Genomic DNA, 15,482 nt, shown 5'->3' on the forward strand with positions numbered 1-15,482 from the left:
TTCCCATCTCAAAATATTTTGGATATATTTTAGCATGGTGAGATTATAACAAAAATTACTGTTAGGTTAATGGCATTAATTCATAACACACTCTCAAATTAATATTATTTCTTTTCTTCCCTTAAAAAAGGCAGGACTAAAACCAAGCAGTAGCTTAAAAATTAACATCAATTCTATGCTTCAAGATTGGCATACACAGAACACTCTTTTTAAAAAAAGATTAAATGAGGAAGAAAAGAATCATTCTAATATAGGTCAAACTCTATTACAGAAATATAAAAATGATACTAATTAAGAATTTAAAATGTCAACTAGCAGACCCCATAAATCATATTTTGTTGATTTTATTATAATGTTCACCATAAAGTATCTAATGCAACAGATGTTTTCCCAGAGGCTGTCCACATAGTAGTGGATATTAAGGTTAAAGAAAATGTATACTTCATATAATTTACTTAGAGAAATAAATTACTAGGGTTGCTTCAGTTTTCTACCACCTTATTTCCTTCCTTTTCTACTTCCCCACCCCACTCTATTCTGTATACTGAGGGAAGAGTGGGGCACTAAGGAGAAGATAGGAGTCTTCCTGGAAGTCAGGGTCCATGCTCAGAATCTTCTTTCCTTCTACTCCCAAGATAGACAAAAGTTCATTCAGATTGTCCCTCTTCCAGTCAGGAAAATTTTCTAAAGGGTTATAAACAATCCAGTCAGAGGAAAGAATAAAAGAAAGGAAAGATAAAAGGAAGAAGAGAAACAGAGTTGAAGGAAGGAAGAAAAAAAGAGAAGAAGTTTCTATGTTGTCTTCTCGCCACTCACTGAAGAATTTAAGATAAGAAATATCTTTACAAGTGTGGTTAGTTAGTATTTTTTAGGAGCAGCATTTTTTAATTAATACAAATAAAAAAGAACATGTCTTACTTTTTTGGATTTGTTTCCTCCTGAGGTAGGTGAGGGATTAGCAAAATCTAACAGACATTAGGTATTCATAATTATAATTGTTTCTGCTAGCAGATGCTTAAGAACCATTTAGGTTTCTTGGTTAGGATGTATAACAAACTTTTTCCTAGTGGTAACATGATTCATTTGTTCCCAAACATGATTGTTCATATACTTTCCCAAGGAGACCCGGTGAACTTTTCAAAATACAGATCTATACCCTCCTTCTTTCTCCCCCAAAATATGTATTCATGGGTCTAAAAATAGAATTGCTTTGTTAATTGTTTTTGAAAGAGCCCAAGGGTTTTCTGATTATCAGTTTTGAGAACCATTGGTATAAATACATTTTATTATGGACATCTTTTGCACTTTAATGAAAGCAGACTGGAATACAGTATTGCACGGCTTCTCAAATGTGCTTTACTTTTCTAGTTTACTGAAATCTGATGTTTTACACACCCCCAAAAAAATGTTACTAAGAAGGAAAGGATTCCTGTCTTAGATAAAACTTACATAAATTTGGAAAGTAGATATGTCTTCAAAAAAAAAAAAAAGACTGAGTTGTGAAATGTCATAATGTGATGAAGAAGGGAAGGGAGAACATGATATAAATCTAATAAAAATATTAAGCCAATAATAAACGCCTACTTCCTTGTAGTTGCACACATTTAAAAATTTTTGTTGCCTTTGAAAATAGGCAAAATGAGTTGGAAATTATATCCCAAGGGGCAAAATGGTAATTTTGAAGTAATTATATATGTATATAGGAATGGTTCATGTCAGCAAAACTGTTTTTCTTAAATGGTAATTAATTATTACCATTTAGTTTCAAGTGAGCCTATTAGATATTAGAAGTATCTCCCAATTCCACTACAGCATTTCTTTGGTTCCAATTAATTACCATTTAATTATGCAACAAAAAAGATAAAGGCCAAGCTTGAAGGGTTCTATCATTCATTACAAAAATTACATATTAATTATGCATTATGTACAAACATGTTGTGTAATGCTAGGGGTAATTAAAAATATAATACTAAGAGCACACACGTATGGCTCTTGCTGTGTATCAGGAACTGTTCCAAATGTTTTACGTGCATTACCACATTTTAGCATTATAACAACCCTAGAAGATAAGTGGCTATGAATATCAGCACTTTAGAGATGAGGACACTGAAGCACAGTGTGGTTAAGGAACTTCAGCAAGGTCACACAGCTGATAAGTGGAGAATCTGAGAGATTTCAACCTAGGTAGCCTGGCTCTGCTCTTATTCAAAATACTATGATGTCTTTTTTTGAGGAGTTTGCAGGTTACATGAATGCAAATACAGTACAAGACAGTATATTAATTCATTCAGCAAGTATTTTTAAAGGCCAAGAATCAGGAGAAATTTAGGTAAGCAAAATATGTGCTTAAGAACACAAAGTTTTAGTTCAATGCTTCAGAACAGTATTTCATCATATAACAAAAAAGTTTTGTTAGAAATAAGAATAGAGAGAATAAAATTTAATGATATAACTGAAAACAAAGGTGCATAGTTATAAATCTCCACAGAAAGTATTATAGCATAGTTGATGGGCTCCCAAGCCAAGTTTTGCTGCACTTGGTTTCAGAGAGGGAAATTAGGAAATCTGTTATCCTGATCCCTGCCTCCCCCAACCCCAGAGCTACAGAAACTTTTAATATGATTCCTGGTGTCTCAAGCCACAACAGAAAATGTCCACTGCTTTTTTTCCTGAGGATACAGTGTACTTTTTGGGGTCACTTCTGAAGAGCTAAAGGAGTAATAAGTACTTTACAAGTACTGCCTTTTACTATTAGCTATCCACTTAGGATTGGTGAGTAGGTAAGCATGTATGATATGGTTCAGAGCCGACAAAACAATAGGGTATCTGCAGCCTCAGCAAAAGTTACTATTGACTCAGGGTCTACCCCCAACAAAAATATTGTGTCCCTTTACACAAGCATCATCACATAGGAACAAATATATTCATTTGTATACTTAAAACACTTCATATTTCATTCCAATAGCTTCAGATAAGAGTCATGTCATAGATTCACAGATATAGAACATATATAAGTTCCTTTACCTAACTCCAGTCTCTAGATAAATCAATGTTAATAAAAAAGATAAGACTTTCATCTGGAATCTTTTTCTTTCTGTGTAAGCATATCCTTTAAGGTTTTCTTTAGTTTAGGTTTGCTGATTGAAAATTTTTCAGGTTTATTTATTTTAAAATGTCTTTATTTTTACCACTGTCTAGAGATTTTCACTGGACGTAGAATTCTAGGTTTGCAAATATTTTCCTTCCCACACTATCTTGTTTCACTGTCTGTTGGCTTCCACTATTTCATTGAGAAGTTAGCTGTCAGTCTGACAATATTTTCTCTCTGTCTTCTTTCAAGAATCCCTCTGGGGAGGCCAGGGAGGAAGAAAAAAGAATCTCTCTGGGAGAAAAGACAGTCTCTTCAATAAATAGTGTTGGGAAAAATGGATAGCCATATGCAGAAGAATGAAGCTGAGTATCTCACACCATATACAACAATCAACTCAAAATGAGTAGAGGCTTAAACATAAGACTGAAAACTGTAAAACTACTAGAAAACATAAGGTAAAAGCTCCATAATGGTCTGAAAAATTTTTTTGGCTACAACTGCAAAAGCAAAAATAGACAAGCATGAATGCATCAAACTATCAATATAAAGCTTCCTCACAACAAAGGAAGAGAGTGAAAAGACAACATATGGATTGGGAGAAAATATTTGCAAACTATCTATCAGTTAGGGGGTTAACCAAAATGTATAAGGAACTCCAACACCTAAATGGCAAGAAAACAAATAACCCACTTAAAAAGTGAGCAAATAATCTGAATAAACATTTCTCAAAAACAGATATACAAATAACAAACAGGTATATGAAAAAATGCTCAATATCATTAATCATCAGGGAAGTTTAAATTAAAACCACAATGAGATATCACCTCATACCAGGTAGAATTTCTACCATCAAAAAGACAAATGACACCTGTGAAATGGGGTGTGTTAAAAAAAGATGAAAGATAACAAAGCGTTGGCAAGAATTTGGAAAAAAGGGAACTCTTGTAACATTGTTGGTGGGAATGTAAATCAGTACAGCTTTTATGGAAAATAATATGGAGGTCCTCAAATGCTAAACACAGAATGGCAATATGACCTAGCAATCACACTTGTGGGCATTGAATCCCCCTTCAATTTCAAAAGAGTTAAAATTAGGATACTGAAAAAAACATGTGCACTCTATTATTCATTGCATTATTCACAATAGCAAAGATGTGAAATCAACCTAAGTGTCCATCAACAAATAAATGGATCAGAAAACATGGTATACAGCTGATCCTGGAAAAAACACAGGCTTGATCTATGAGGAACCACTTATATGCAAATTTTCTTTCTCTTCTGCCACTCCAGAGAAAGACCAACCCCATCTCCTTCTCCTCCTTCTCAGCTACTCAATGTGAAGATGAGGATGAAGACCTTTAAGATTCACTTCATTTAATGAACAGTAACTATATTTTCTCTTATGATTTTAATAATATTTTATTTTCTCTAGCTTATGTTGGTTGTTTATGTTATTGGTAAGATTTTCAGTCAACAGTAGGCTATGAGTAGTTAAGCTTTTGGGTCAGGGAATCAAATTATACCCGAATTTTCAACTGAGTGGAGGGTCAGTGCCCCTTGTCCCCACGTTGTTCAAGGTTAAACTGTATATAATAGAATACTATTCAGCTTTACATGAACCTGGAGGACATTATGCTAAGTAAAATAAATCACATACAGAAAGAAACACTGCATGATCTCATTTATATGTGGAATCTTAAAAAACTGAACTCAGAGAAATGGAGAATAGAATGGTAGTTACCAGAGGTGGGGGATGGGAGTGGGAGGATGCCAAGATGTTGGTCCAAGGCTACAAAGTTTCAGCTAATTAGACAAAAAGAGTAAATTTTTGAGATATATTGCATAGCAGAGTGACTGTAGCTAACAAAAATGTAGTGCATATTTCAATATTGTTAAAAGAATAAGATTTTAATGTTCCCACCATAAAAAAAAAAGCATGTGAGAGGACAGATATTCTCATTAGTTTGACTTAATCATTCCATAATGTACATGTGTATGAAAACACCACACTGTACCACATAAATACTTACAATTATTATCTGTCAAAAAGAAAATCTGATGGCTTAAAGGAATGAAAACGACTCCTCTGATATGGTTTGGTTGTGTCCCCACCCATATCTCAACTTGAATTCCCATATGTTGTGGAAGGGACCCGGTGGGAGGTAAATGAATTACAGGGGCAGGTCTTTCCCAAACTGTTCTTGTGATAGTAAATAAGTCTCACGAGATCTGATGGTTTTAAAAAGGGGAGATTCCCTGCAAAAACTTTCTTCTCTTTTCTGCTGTCATGTGAGACATGCCTTTCACCTTCCACCATGATTGTAAAGCCTACCAAGCCACGTGGAACTGTGAGTTCAATAAACCTCTTTCTTTTGTAAATTACCCAGTCTTGACTATATCTTTATCAGCAGTGTGAAAATGGACTAATACAGAAAATTGGTACCAGAAGTGGGGTGCTGCTGAAAAGATACCCCAAAATGTGGAAGTGACTTTGGAACTGGTTAACAGGCATAGGTTGGAACAGTTTAGAGGGCTCAGAAGACCGGAAAATGTGGGAAAATTTGGAACTCCCTAGAGACTTGTTCAATGGCTTTGACCAAAATGCTGATACTGATATGGACGTGAAATCCAGGCTGAGGTGGTCTCAGATGGAGATGAGGAACTTGCTGGGAAATGGAGCAAAAAGGACTCTTGTTATGTTTTAGTAAAGAGACTGGTGGCATTTTGCCCCTGCCCTAGAGATTTGTGGAACTCTGTCCTTGAGAGAGATCATTTAGGGTACCTGGTAGAAATTTCTAAGCAGCAAAGCATACAAGAAGTGATTTGGATGCTGTTAAAGGCATTCAGTTTAATAAGGGAAATGGAGCACCAAAGTTTGAAAAATTTGCAGCCTGACAATGCAACAGAAAAGAAAATCCCATTTTCTGGGGAGAAATTCAAGCTGGCTGCAGAAATCTGCAAAAGTAACAAGGAGCCGAATGTTAATCCCCAAGACCATGGGGAAAATGTCTCCAGGATATGTCAGAGGTCTTCAGAGCAGCCCCTCCCATCACAGGCCCAGAGACCCAGGAGGAAAAAGTGGTTTCCTGGGCCAGTGTTCGTATGCTGTGTGCAGACTAGGGACTTGGTGTCCTGTGTCCCAGCTGCTCCAGCCATGACTAAAAGGGGCCAACATAGAACCAGGGCCATGGTTTCAGAGGGTGCGAGCCCCAAGCCTTGGCAGCTTCCATGTGGTGTTGTTCCTGCGTGTGCACAGAAATCAAGAATTGAGGTTTGGAAACCTCTGCCTAGATTTCAGAGGATGTATGGAAATGCCTGGCTGACCAGGCAGAAGTTTCCTGCAGGGGTGGGCCCTCATGGAGAACCTCTGCTATGGCAGTACAGAAGGGAAATGTGGGGTGGGAGCCCTCACACAGAGTCCCTACTGGGGCACCACCTAGGCGAGCTATGAAAAGAGGGCTACCATCCACCAGACCCCAAAATGGTAGATCCACTGAAAGCTTGCACTATTCACCTGGAAAAGCCACAGACAATGCCAGCCTGTGAAAGCAGCCAGGAGGGAAGCTGTACCCTGAAAAGCCACAGTGGTGGAGCTGTCCAAGACTATGGGAACCCACCTCTTGCATCAGTGTGACCTGGGTGTGAGACATGGAGTCAAAGGAGATCATTTTGGAACTTGAAGATTTGACTGCCCCATTGGATTCTGAACTTGCATAGGGCCTGTAGCTTTGTTTTGGCCAATTTCTCCCATTTGGAATGGCTGTATTTACCCAATGCCTGTATTCTCTTTCTATCTAGGAATTAACTAATTTGCTGATGATTTTACAGGCTCATAGGCAGAAGGGACTTGGCTGGTCTCAGATGAGATGTTGGACTTTGGACTTCTGAGTTAATGCTGAAATGAGTTAAGACCTTGGGAGACTGTCGAGAAGGCATGATTAGGTTTGAAATGTGAGGACATGAAATTTGGAAGGGGCCAGGAGCAGAATTATATTTTCATTCTAAAAATAGTTTCCAGTTCTCAGTTAAAATTTTCAATCTTGTCTTTCATCTTATAAGCGTAGCTACTTTCAAGCTGTCTGATAACTCCAATATTTAGAGCTGCTGTGACTGTTTCTACAGTCTGTTGCTTAGGCTGGTTTAATTCATGCTGTCTTATCTTTTACTATGTCTGTTTATTTTTTATTGTGCCCTAGTTATTGTAGTTACAAAACTGAAAAAAAATAAAGCACTTAGATGATCTCATCTTTTTTCAGAGAGGATTTAAGTTTGCATCCTGTGAATATCAGCAATGAAGGGTCACCTCAATTCAATTTCAGAGACTGATAAAAAGTTCAGATGCAATCTCTACGAAGGCTTATCTTCTGGTTTCTCCTATAATATACCCCTGTGGGGACTTAAAAAAAAGTAGTCACTCACACAATGTCAGGCACTGAGCTCCAGTCCCTGCAACCCTGTGAAGCTAGTGTAAGTGCTTTTAACCACCCCACCAAAACTGACAAATGCTCACAGGGGAAAAGCAGATTCAAAAGCCAGGGTCACAATCCAAATTCAGTAATTGTGTCTTGTCTTGTTTGCTTTCCAATGCTTTCAAATATGTTCTTGTTTTTAAAATACATGTATTTGGTCCTACTTTTCTAATTTTACTTGGAGGAAGGGTTGGTCCAAATTACCTAGTCTGTCAATTAGCAAACTTTAAGACAGCAATAGAATATATCTAATTAAAGTGAAACTATACCTGAAACTTGGATTTTTAAATTACATATCAAGTCAGAAATTGTCAGAATTTTATTTTGTCAAAAATAAACCTAACTAAGCACCTAAAAAGCTATTTTAAAAATACAATACTAACAATTCATGTTTATATAAATCAAGATAGTAACAAGAATTTTTTTTTATATAACTTACGAAAAACCTTATACTTTAAAACATAAGTGAAAAGTTTGAGGCAACTTCTCTTCATACAACCTAGTAGCATAACTTTCTCATCAATATACTAAATATGCTTAAATATTCATATATAAATGTATTTTGCAGAAAGCAATTCTACTTTGAAATAGTATTTAATTAGAGCACCATATAGGCCACTCTCCTTTACCTGCACCAATTCTTTTTCTCTCTATTAAAATACCAGCTCAGCTTAATGTTTATCAAGCATATACTGCACATAATCAATAAAGAAGATGAGACGGAATGTGTATTCTGGAGGATTTTCCAGTCTTACAGAAGAGATATGAAGAGACAATATTTTAATCGTTATAACTGAGATATGCACTAGATGCTATGGGTCACAGAGGGACATGATGACACCATTACATTGCTCTATTACTGTGCATTTCAATCACTACCTAAAATGCCTATTGTCTTTGGTGACACATTACAAAGTTTTAAAAATAGTACATACCACACACCAATTTATATTTTAAAATTTAATCAAACCCTGTGTATACATAATGCATAATAGGAGATCCCAAGGTGAAAAAACTGATATGAAAACTTACCCCATCTGGTAGTGCCCTCCAGCACACAGCACTAACAAATTCATTTGTATCATCTTCTTTTCGGTCTTTGTCCAGAACACTTTTGACTGTATCAAACTTAAAAGTTAGCAAAGTCTTAGAAAGTCCTTTATAGTACAGGTACAGAGAGTTATTCTCACTTCCTGAAAACAAATAATAATAATAATAATATTTTAGAATAGGAAAACTCGGAATTAGGACATCACATTCTAATAGTAATTATCACCCAAAGTTTTAGCTCAAAGATCTTTTATGGTCAAATTTGAAAGGCTAGATTACAGGACTAATTAGAAATCATGTAAGAAAAGGATTCTTGGACAAAAGCTATACTTTACTGATCTAAAGAAACAATCAATGTTAAATGATATGACAATATTGATAATTCTGAGGCTAAAATTACCCTATAAAAATCATTTATATAGGTTAGTGCAAAAGTAATTGTGGGTTTTGTCATTACTTTTAACTTCTGCACCAAGCTAACAGTCTATAGTAGAACCAGAAATATGTTATTATAGCAAGAATCTGAAATTACATTTAGAAAGATTTCCACTTAGAGAGGTAAAAGAAACTGGCAACACTTACATAGGCAGATTTTAATAGCCTACACAATTTATTTCCATTTCTCAGTATAGGAATTATTTGATTAATGGTCTATGAACTGTATTTTTGAGCCATCTATTAAGATAGGATAATTGTTCCAGATATTTGCTTTGGCAGTCTCATACACATGTGGAGAAAGTCAACTTTGCTGAATAAAGGCCAAGTCATTTAAAAGTATGATCAAAGCTCATATATTCAGGCATTAGATATATCAGAGCATTTGAATAATATCAAATTTGATTTTTCTATTTCTTATTTAAATTTGTATAAATTATCAACAATAAAAGTCCTAGAATAACAGATCAATACTATGCAAATAGATTACTTCATGGAGAGAACAGCAGGTAAGGGAAAATGAATATCAAGCTTAAGAAGACATATAATGTCTCCAAAATTGGAAATATTACTAACAGAACTTAACCTTTTCTGTCTCCCACGCAGTATCTAAAGAATTACGTTATAATGGAGAACAACTACAAAACAGTTAAAAATCAGGTGTTCAGGTATTTGAGGTGTTCAGGGTTTGTACACAATAAAAAAGGGAAGGACTAATGCTCTTCTAGTACAACACAAGGAAAATCAATAATGCTGGGGCATCATGTCTATTATACTATCTTCTGAGTGCACACACCATTTCCTGACTTAATATTTAGTCTATTTCCATTGAGTTCAATTTCAATAACAAATACCTGTTAAAAAGTTCCTGGAAACGATGGTTTTACTTACCACAAGCTATATAATCTCCATTGGAAGCCAGGCCTACAAAGTTTTTTTCATTGATATGACCCTTGAAAGAACGTAGGCAGTACGGTTTTCCTACATTCCACAGTTTTAGCTGACTGTCTGTAGAGCTGAGGAAAAGTATAAAGAGTAAGAATGTATTTAAAATTTCTTGACACGAAACTCATCACTACTAATTAGAGGCAATGCAGTTTGCTGGTTAAGAATGCAGTCTCTGGAGCCAGACTGAGTTAGAATGTTCATCTGTCAGCCAGGCGTGGTGGCTCACGCTTGTATTCCCAGCACTTTGGTAGGCCGAGGCAGGTAGATCACTTGAGGTCAGGAGTTCAAGACCAGCCTGGCCAACATGGCGAAACTGTTTCTACTCAAAATACAAAAATTAGCCAGGAGTGGTAGCATGTGCCTGTAGTCCCAGCTACTTGGGAGGCTGAGGCAGGAGAATCACCTGAACCTGGGAGGCAGAGGCTGCAGTGAGCTGAGATCACGCCACTGCACTCCAGCCTGGGTGACAGAGCGAGACTCTGTGCCAAAAAAAAAAAAAAAGTTTTCTTTTCAACATATTTAAAATCACCATGAAATCACAGAGAAATGAACATGTCAGTGTAAAAGCCAACCAAGTAATATTTAAAACCAAAAATAATTCTACCACTATACTGCAACTAGATAAAATATACAATAACACATTAGTTGACTTTAATAAATAAAATACTTCTCATTATATTGCATCGACTATGTTGTTTATCTCTTCTTAAGAAACAATAGCTAAAATCCAATCTGAAGTTCAAATGCAATTAAACATAGGAGGATGAGTTAAGGGGGGAGCATATATTAAAAAACCAGTATCTTCAGGATTGTATCCACAATTTACATATAGTAGAGCACAATACAGACCAGAATCCACACTATTTTAATTGGACAAGATAAAAAAAATACTATTTAAGAAAAAGCACATATACTCCAACATTACAGTTTACATACATCTTCAGTGACATTACAAACTGGTAGGTGTTTAAGTACAGAGCTCTGTATTAAGCTTGACCTCTGAGGGGAGTAATACTCACGCAGAGACAATTTCCTCACCACTCACAAACTTGGCGTAAGAGACTGCTTTACGGTGTCCTTTGAATACCATGATTGGCTGTTTAGTGTTACGAAGATCATAGTAGTGGACACAGTGATCTAAACCAAAACAAAATTAGATAAATGTAGTAAACGCAGAAATGGAAAGCAAAGTTAATTTAAACTGGTTTTTGTTTTTTCATTAAAAGTTTCACATAGAATGTCTAATCTCTAACAGCCAGAAAACAAAGAAAAAGGAATTCTTTTCAAAAATAAGACTGGCTCTAGAAAGAGAGTATTAAGAGGTCAAAATAATTGGAAACTTAAAAATCAATCTATGTTTTAGTGGCGTCATTAAAAAATGTTAATATAAACATTATGGGACATCTGGATAAACATAATGCTATATAATCTTATTTCCCACATTTGCTTTAAAAAATTAGACATATTTTATATACAATACACACGCTCAAAGTATTGCATGCAATTCAATGATCTTTACTACATTTAACCAGCAGTTCAACCATTACCATAAATCAGTTTTATAATATTTCTGCACTCCAATAAGATCACTCATTTGGCATCCACCATCATAGGCAATCTCTATTCCTGTCTGTCTCTATCACTAATTTCTATGATAATCTTTATTATTTCCTTCCTTCTGCTTGTCTTCAGTTAGCTTTGTTACTCTTCTTAAAGACAGACACTTAAGGATACACAATTCTCTACAAACATTGCTTTGGCTGACACCACAAATTGTGATACGATGTGTTTCCATTTTCATTCAGTTTAAAATCCTTTTACATTTCCTTTGTTATTTCTTCTTTGACTAATGAGATATTTAGTAATGTGTCATGTAATTTCCAAATACTTGCAGATGTCTCAAAGCAACTATTGTTGATTTTTAATTTAATTCCATTTTGGTCAGAAAACTGTTTTGTACGTCTTCAATCATTTTATTGACAGAAAACTGTTTTGTATGTCTTCACTTTAAATTTATTGACTTTTTTTCAGTCTTAAATATGGTCTCACCTGGAGACTGTTTAAAGCTTGCTTGAGAAGAATGTGTGTTCTTCTACTGTTGGATGAAGTGATCTTTGGATGTTTGTTATGTCAGGTTGACAATGTTATTCAAGACTTCTATAACTTTGCTGATTTTCTGTCCAGTTTTTCTATGAAATATCGAAAGTGGAGTATTTTTCAACAACTTCAGTCAAATTATCTACTTTTCCCTTAAATACTGTAGATTTTCTTTTCATGTATCTACAAAAAGTTTGTTTTTAGGTGTGTTGATAATTGATGTATGTTTTCACTATTCATCCTTTTACCATTATAAAATGTCTTTGTTTCTAGTACCGGTTTCTACTCTAAGTATTTTCTGTTTGACCTAAATACTGCCATTCTACCATTTTTGTTGATTACTACTTACATGGTGTATCTTTTTTCATCCTGTTACTTTAACCTACGTGTGTCTGTGAATCTAAAGTCTATCTCTTGTAGATAGCATAAAGTTGGATTCTAATTTTTTTGTAAACCCATTCTGCCAATCCCTGAATGTTACAATGTTCAACATACTTACATTCAATATATTAAAAGGTTGCACATCTGAAATCCAAAAATCCCAAATCCTTGCTTTTGGAGCGGCAACATGACAATCAAAGTTCCAAATGCTTCATTGGAGCATTTCGGATTTTGGATTTGAGATGCTGAACAGCAAGTACAATAATGCATACTTAACAATGGAGATACACTCTGAGAAACGTATCGTTCAGCAATTTTGTCATTGTGTGAGCATACAGTGTACTTACACAAACCTAGATGGTACACACTACTACACACTTAGGTTATATGGTATAGCCTACTGCGCTCCTAGGCTATACACCTATGCATCACGTTACTGTACTGACTGCTGTAGGCAACTATAACAATGGTAAATATTTACGTGTCTAAATATAGAAAAGCTACAGTAAAAATACAATATACAAGGTAAAAAATGGTACACATCTATACAGGGGATTTACCCTGAATGGAGTTTGCAGGACTGAAAATTGTTTTGGGTGAGTTAGTGGTAAATGAACATGAAGGCCTAAAACGTTAACAGTATACCCAGGCTACACTAAATTTACTGTAAAAAAGTGTTCTTCCATCAGTAAAAAATTAACCTTACCTTACTGTAATTTTTTAACTTTATAAACTTAATTTTTTAAGCTTTTTGACTGTTGTAGTAACACTTAGCTTAAAACACACACATATTGTACAGCTGTACAAAAGTATTTCCTTTTTATATATCCTTATTAGTTAAAAAATTAAAATAGAAAAAGCTTTTTAACCTTTTTTGTTAAAAACTAAGAAACAGAAAATTAGCCTAGGTCTACACAGGATCAGGATAACCAATATCACTGTTTTCACCTCCACATTTTGTTCCACTGAAAAGTATTCAAGGGTAATGATATGCATAGAGTTGTCATCTTCTCTGATAACAATGCCTTTTTCTGGAATGTCTCCTGAAGGGTCTCAGGTTATTATATAGTAACTTAAAAAAACAAGTGTAAGAAATACACTCTATAATAATGGTAAAAAGTAAATAACAAACAAGTATATAGTTGTTTATTATCTTTATCAAGTATTATGTAGTATATGTAATTGTATGTGCTAGACTTCTTGAACATGTTTTATTTTTAATTTTTGTGAGTATATGGTTGGTATATACACTTAAGTGGAACATGAGATGTTTTGATACAGACATGCAATGCTTAATAATCACGTCATGGGAGAATGGGGTATCTACCTCAAGCATTTATCCTTTGTGTTACAATATAATTATACACTTTTAGTTATTTTAAAATGGACAATTAAATTATTATTGACTACAGTCACCTCATTATGCTATCAAATACTAGGTCTTACTCATTCTGTGTATTTTTTGTAGCCATTAACCACCTCCACCTCCCCCAACAGTCCAACTACCCTTCCCAGACTCTGGTAACCATCCTTCTACTCTCTCTGTCCATGAGTTCAATTGTTTTCATTTTTAGATCCCACAAGTAAGTTAGAACCTGTGATGTTTGTCTTTCTATGCCAGGCTTATTTCCCTTTACATAATGATCTCCAGTTCCATCCATGTTGTTGCAAATGACAGAATCTCATCCTTTTTTTTTTTTTTTAAATAGTTGAATGGTACTCCATTGTGTATATGCACCAATTTCTCTTATTCATTCATCTGTTGATGGATACATAGTTTGCTTCCAAATCTTGGCTACTGTCAACAGTGCTGCAAAAAACATGGGAATGCAGATAGCTCTTTCATACATAAGTTCTTTTCTTTTGGGTATATACCCAGCAGTGGGATTGCTGGGTAATATAGTAGCTCTAGTTTTAATTTTTTAGGAACCTCCAAACCATTCTTCAGAGTGGTTGTACCAATTTACATTCCCACCAACACTGTACAAGGGTTCTCTTTCTCCACATCCTCACCGGCATTGGTTTACTGCCTAACTTTTAGATAAAAGTCATTTTAACTGGGGTGAGATAATATCTCATTGTAGCTGTGATTTGCATTTCTGATGATCAATGATGTTGAACACTTTTACATATACCAGTTTGCTATTTACACGTCTTCTTTTGAGAAACGTCTACTCAAATCTTTTAACCATTTTTAAATGGATTATTAGATTTTTTTTCCTACAGAATTGTCTGAGCTCTTTATATATTCTGGTGATTAATCACTTGTCAGATGAGTAGTTTGCAAATATTTTCTCCCATTCTGTGGGTCGTCTCCACACTTTGTTGACTGTTTCCTTTGCTGTGCAGAGAAGTTTCTTAACTTGATATGATCCCATTTGTCCATTTTTGCTTTGGCTGCTTGTAGGGTATTACTCAAGAAATTTTTGCTCAGACCAAAGCACTAGAGATTTCCCCCAGTGTTTTCTTGTAGTCGTTTTGTAGTTTGAAGTCTTAGATTTAAATCTTTAATCTTTTTTGATGTGATTTTCACATATGGTGACAGACAGAGGTCTACTTCCATTCTTCTGCAAATGGATATTCAGTTTTCCCTTTGGCATTTATTGAAAAGACTGTCTTTTCTCCAGTGTATGTTCTTGGCAACTTTGTCAAAAGTGAGTTCACTGTAGGTGTGCTATACTTTTATTTAACTGGTAGCATAGAATTATTTACAGTAGTATCACTGCAAACATGTGAGTAATGTCTGCACTATGAAGTTATAATGGCTATGACAATGTTAGAAGTATAAAATTTTTCACCTCCATTTTAATCTTATGGGACCACTGTCATATATGCGGTCTCTCATTGATTGAAATGGCATTATACCTTGTATGACTCTACAATGTAAATATTCCAAAATAAAAAAAAATGAAATCCAAAACACTTCTGGTCCTCAGCATTTTGGAAAAAGGGTTCTCAACCTGTATATGGTAGAATTTTTACCTGCAATGTTGCTATTTTTTTTACGTTAT

The 15,482-nt window shown here is 35.0% G+C and overlaps 1 protein-coding gene across 50 annotated transcripts in view; it reads right to left on the minus strand.

Moving 5' to 3' along the window:
- Nucleotides 1-15,482, minus strand: part of COP1 (COP1 E3 ubiquitin ligase) — a 256,894-nt gene that overhangs the window by 45,090 nt on the left and 196,322 nt on the right. For all 50 annotated transcript variants that reach the window (XR_012426194.1, XM_074019442.1, XM_074020276.1 and 47 more), the window contains 3 exons: nt 11,013-11,130; nt 9,937-10,061; nt 8,593-8,753 (listed from right to left, as the gene is read on the minus strand). Coding sequence is in view for 49 of the 50 variants with exons in the window: in XM_074019442.1 (XP_073875543.1) it covers nt 8,593-8,753; nt 9,937-10,061; nt 11,013-11,130 (404 nt within the window). In the remaining variant the exon portion in view is untranslated. The remainder of the gene's footprint in view (nt 1-8,592; nt 8,754-9,936; nt 10,062-11,012; nt 11,131-15,482) is intronic.

This window comes from Macaca fascicularis, chromosome 1 (genome assembly GCF_037993035.2).
Source record: "Macaca fascicularis isolate 582-1 chromosome 1, T2T-MFA8v1.1".
Taxonomy (NCBI): Eukaryota; Metazoa; Chordata; class Mammalia; order Primates; family Cercopithecidae; genus Macaca; species Macaca fascicularis.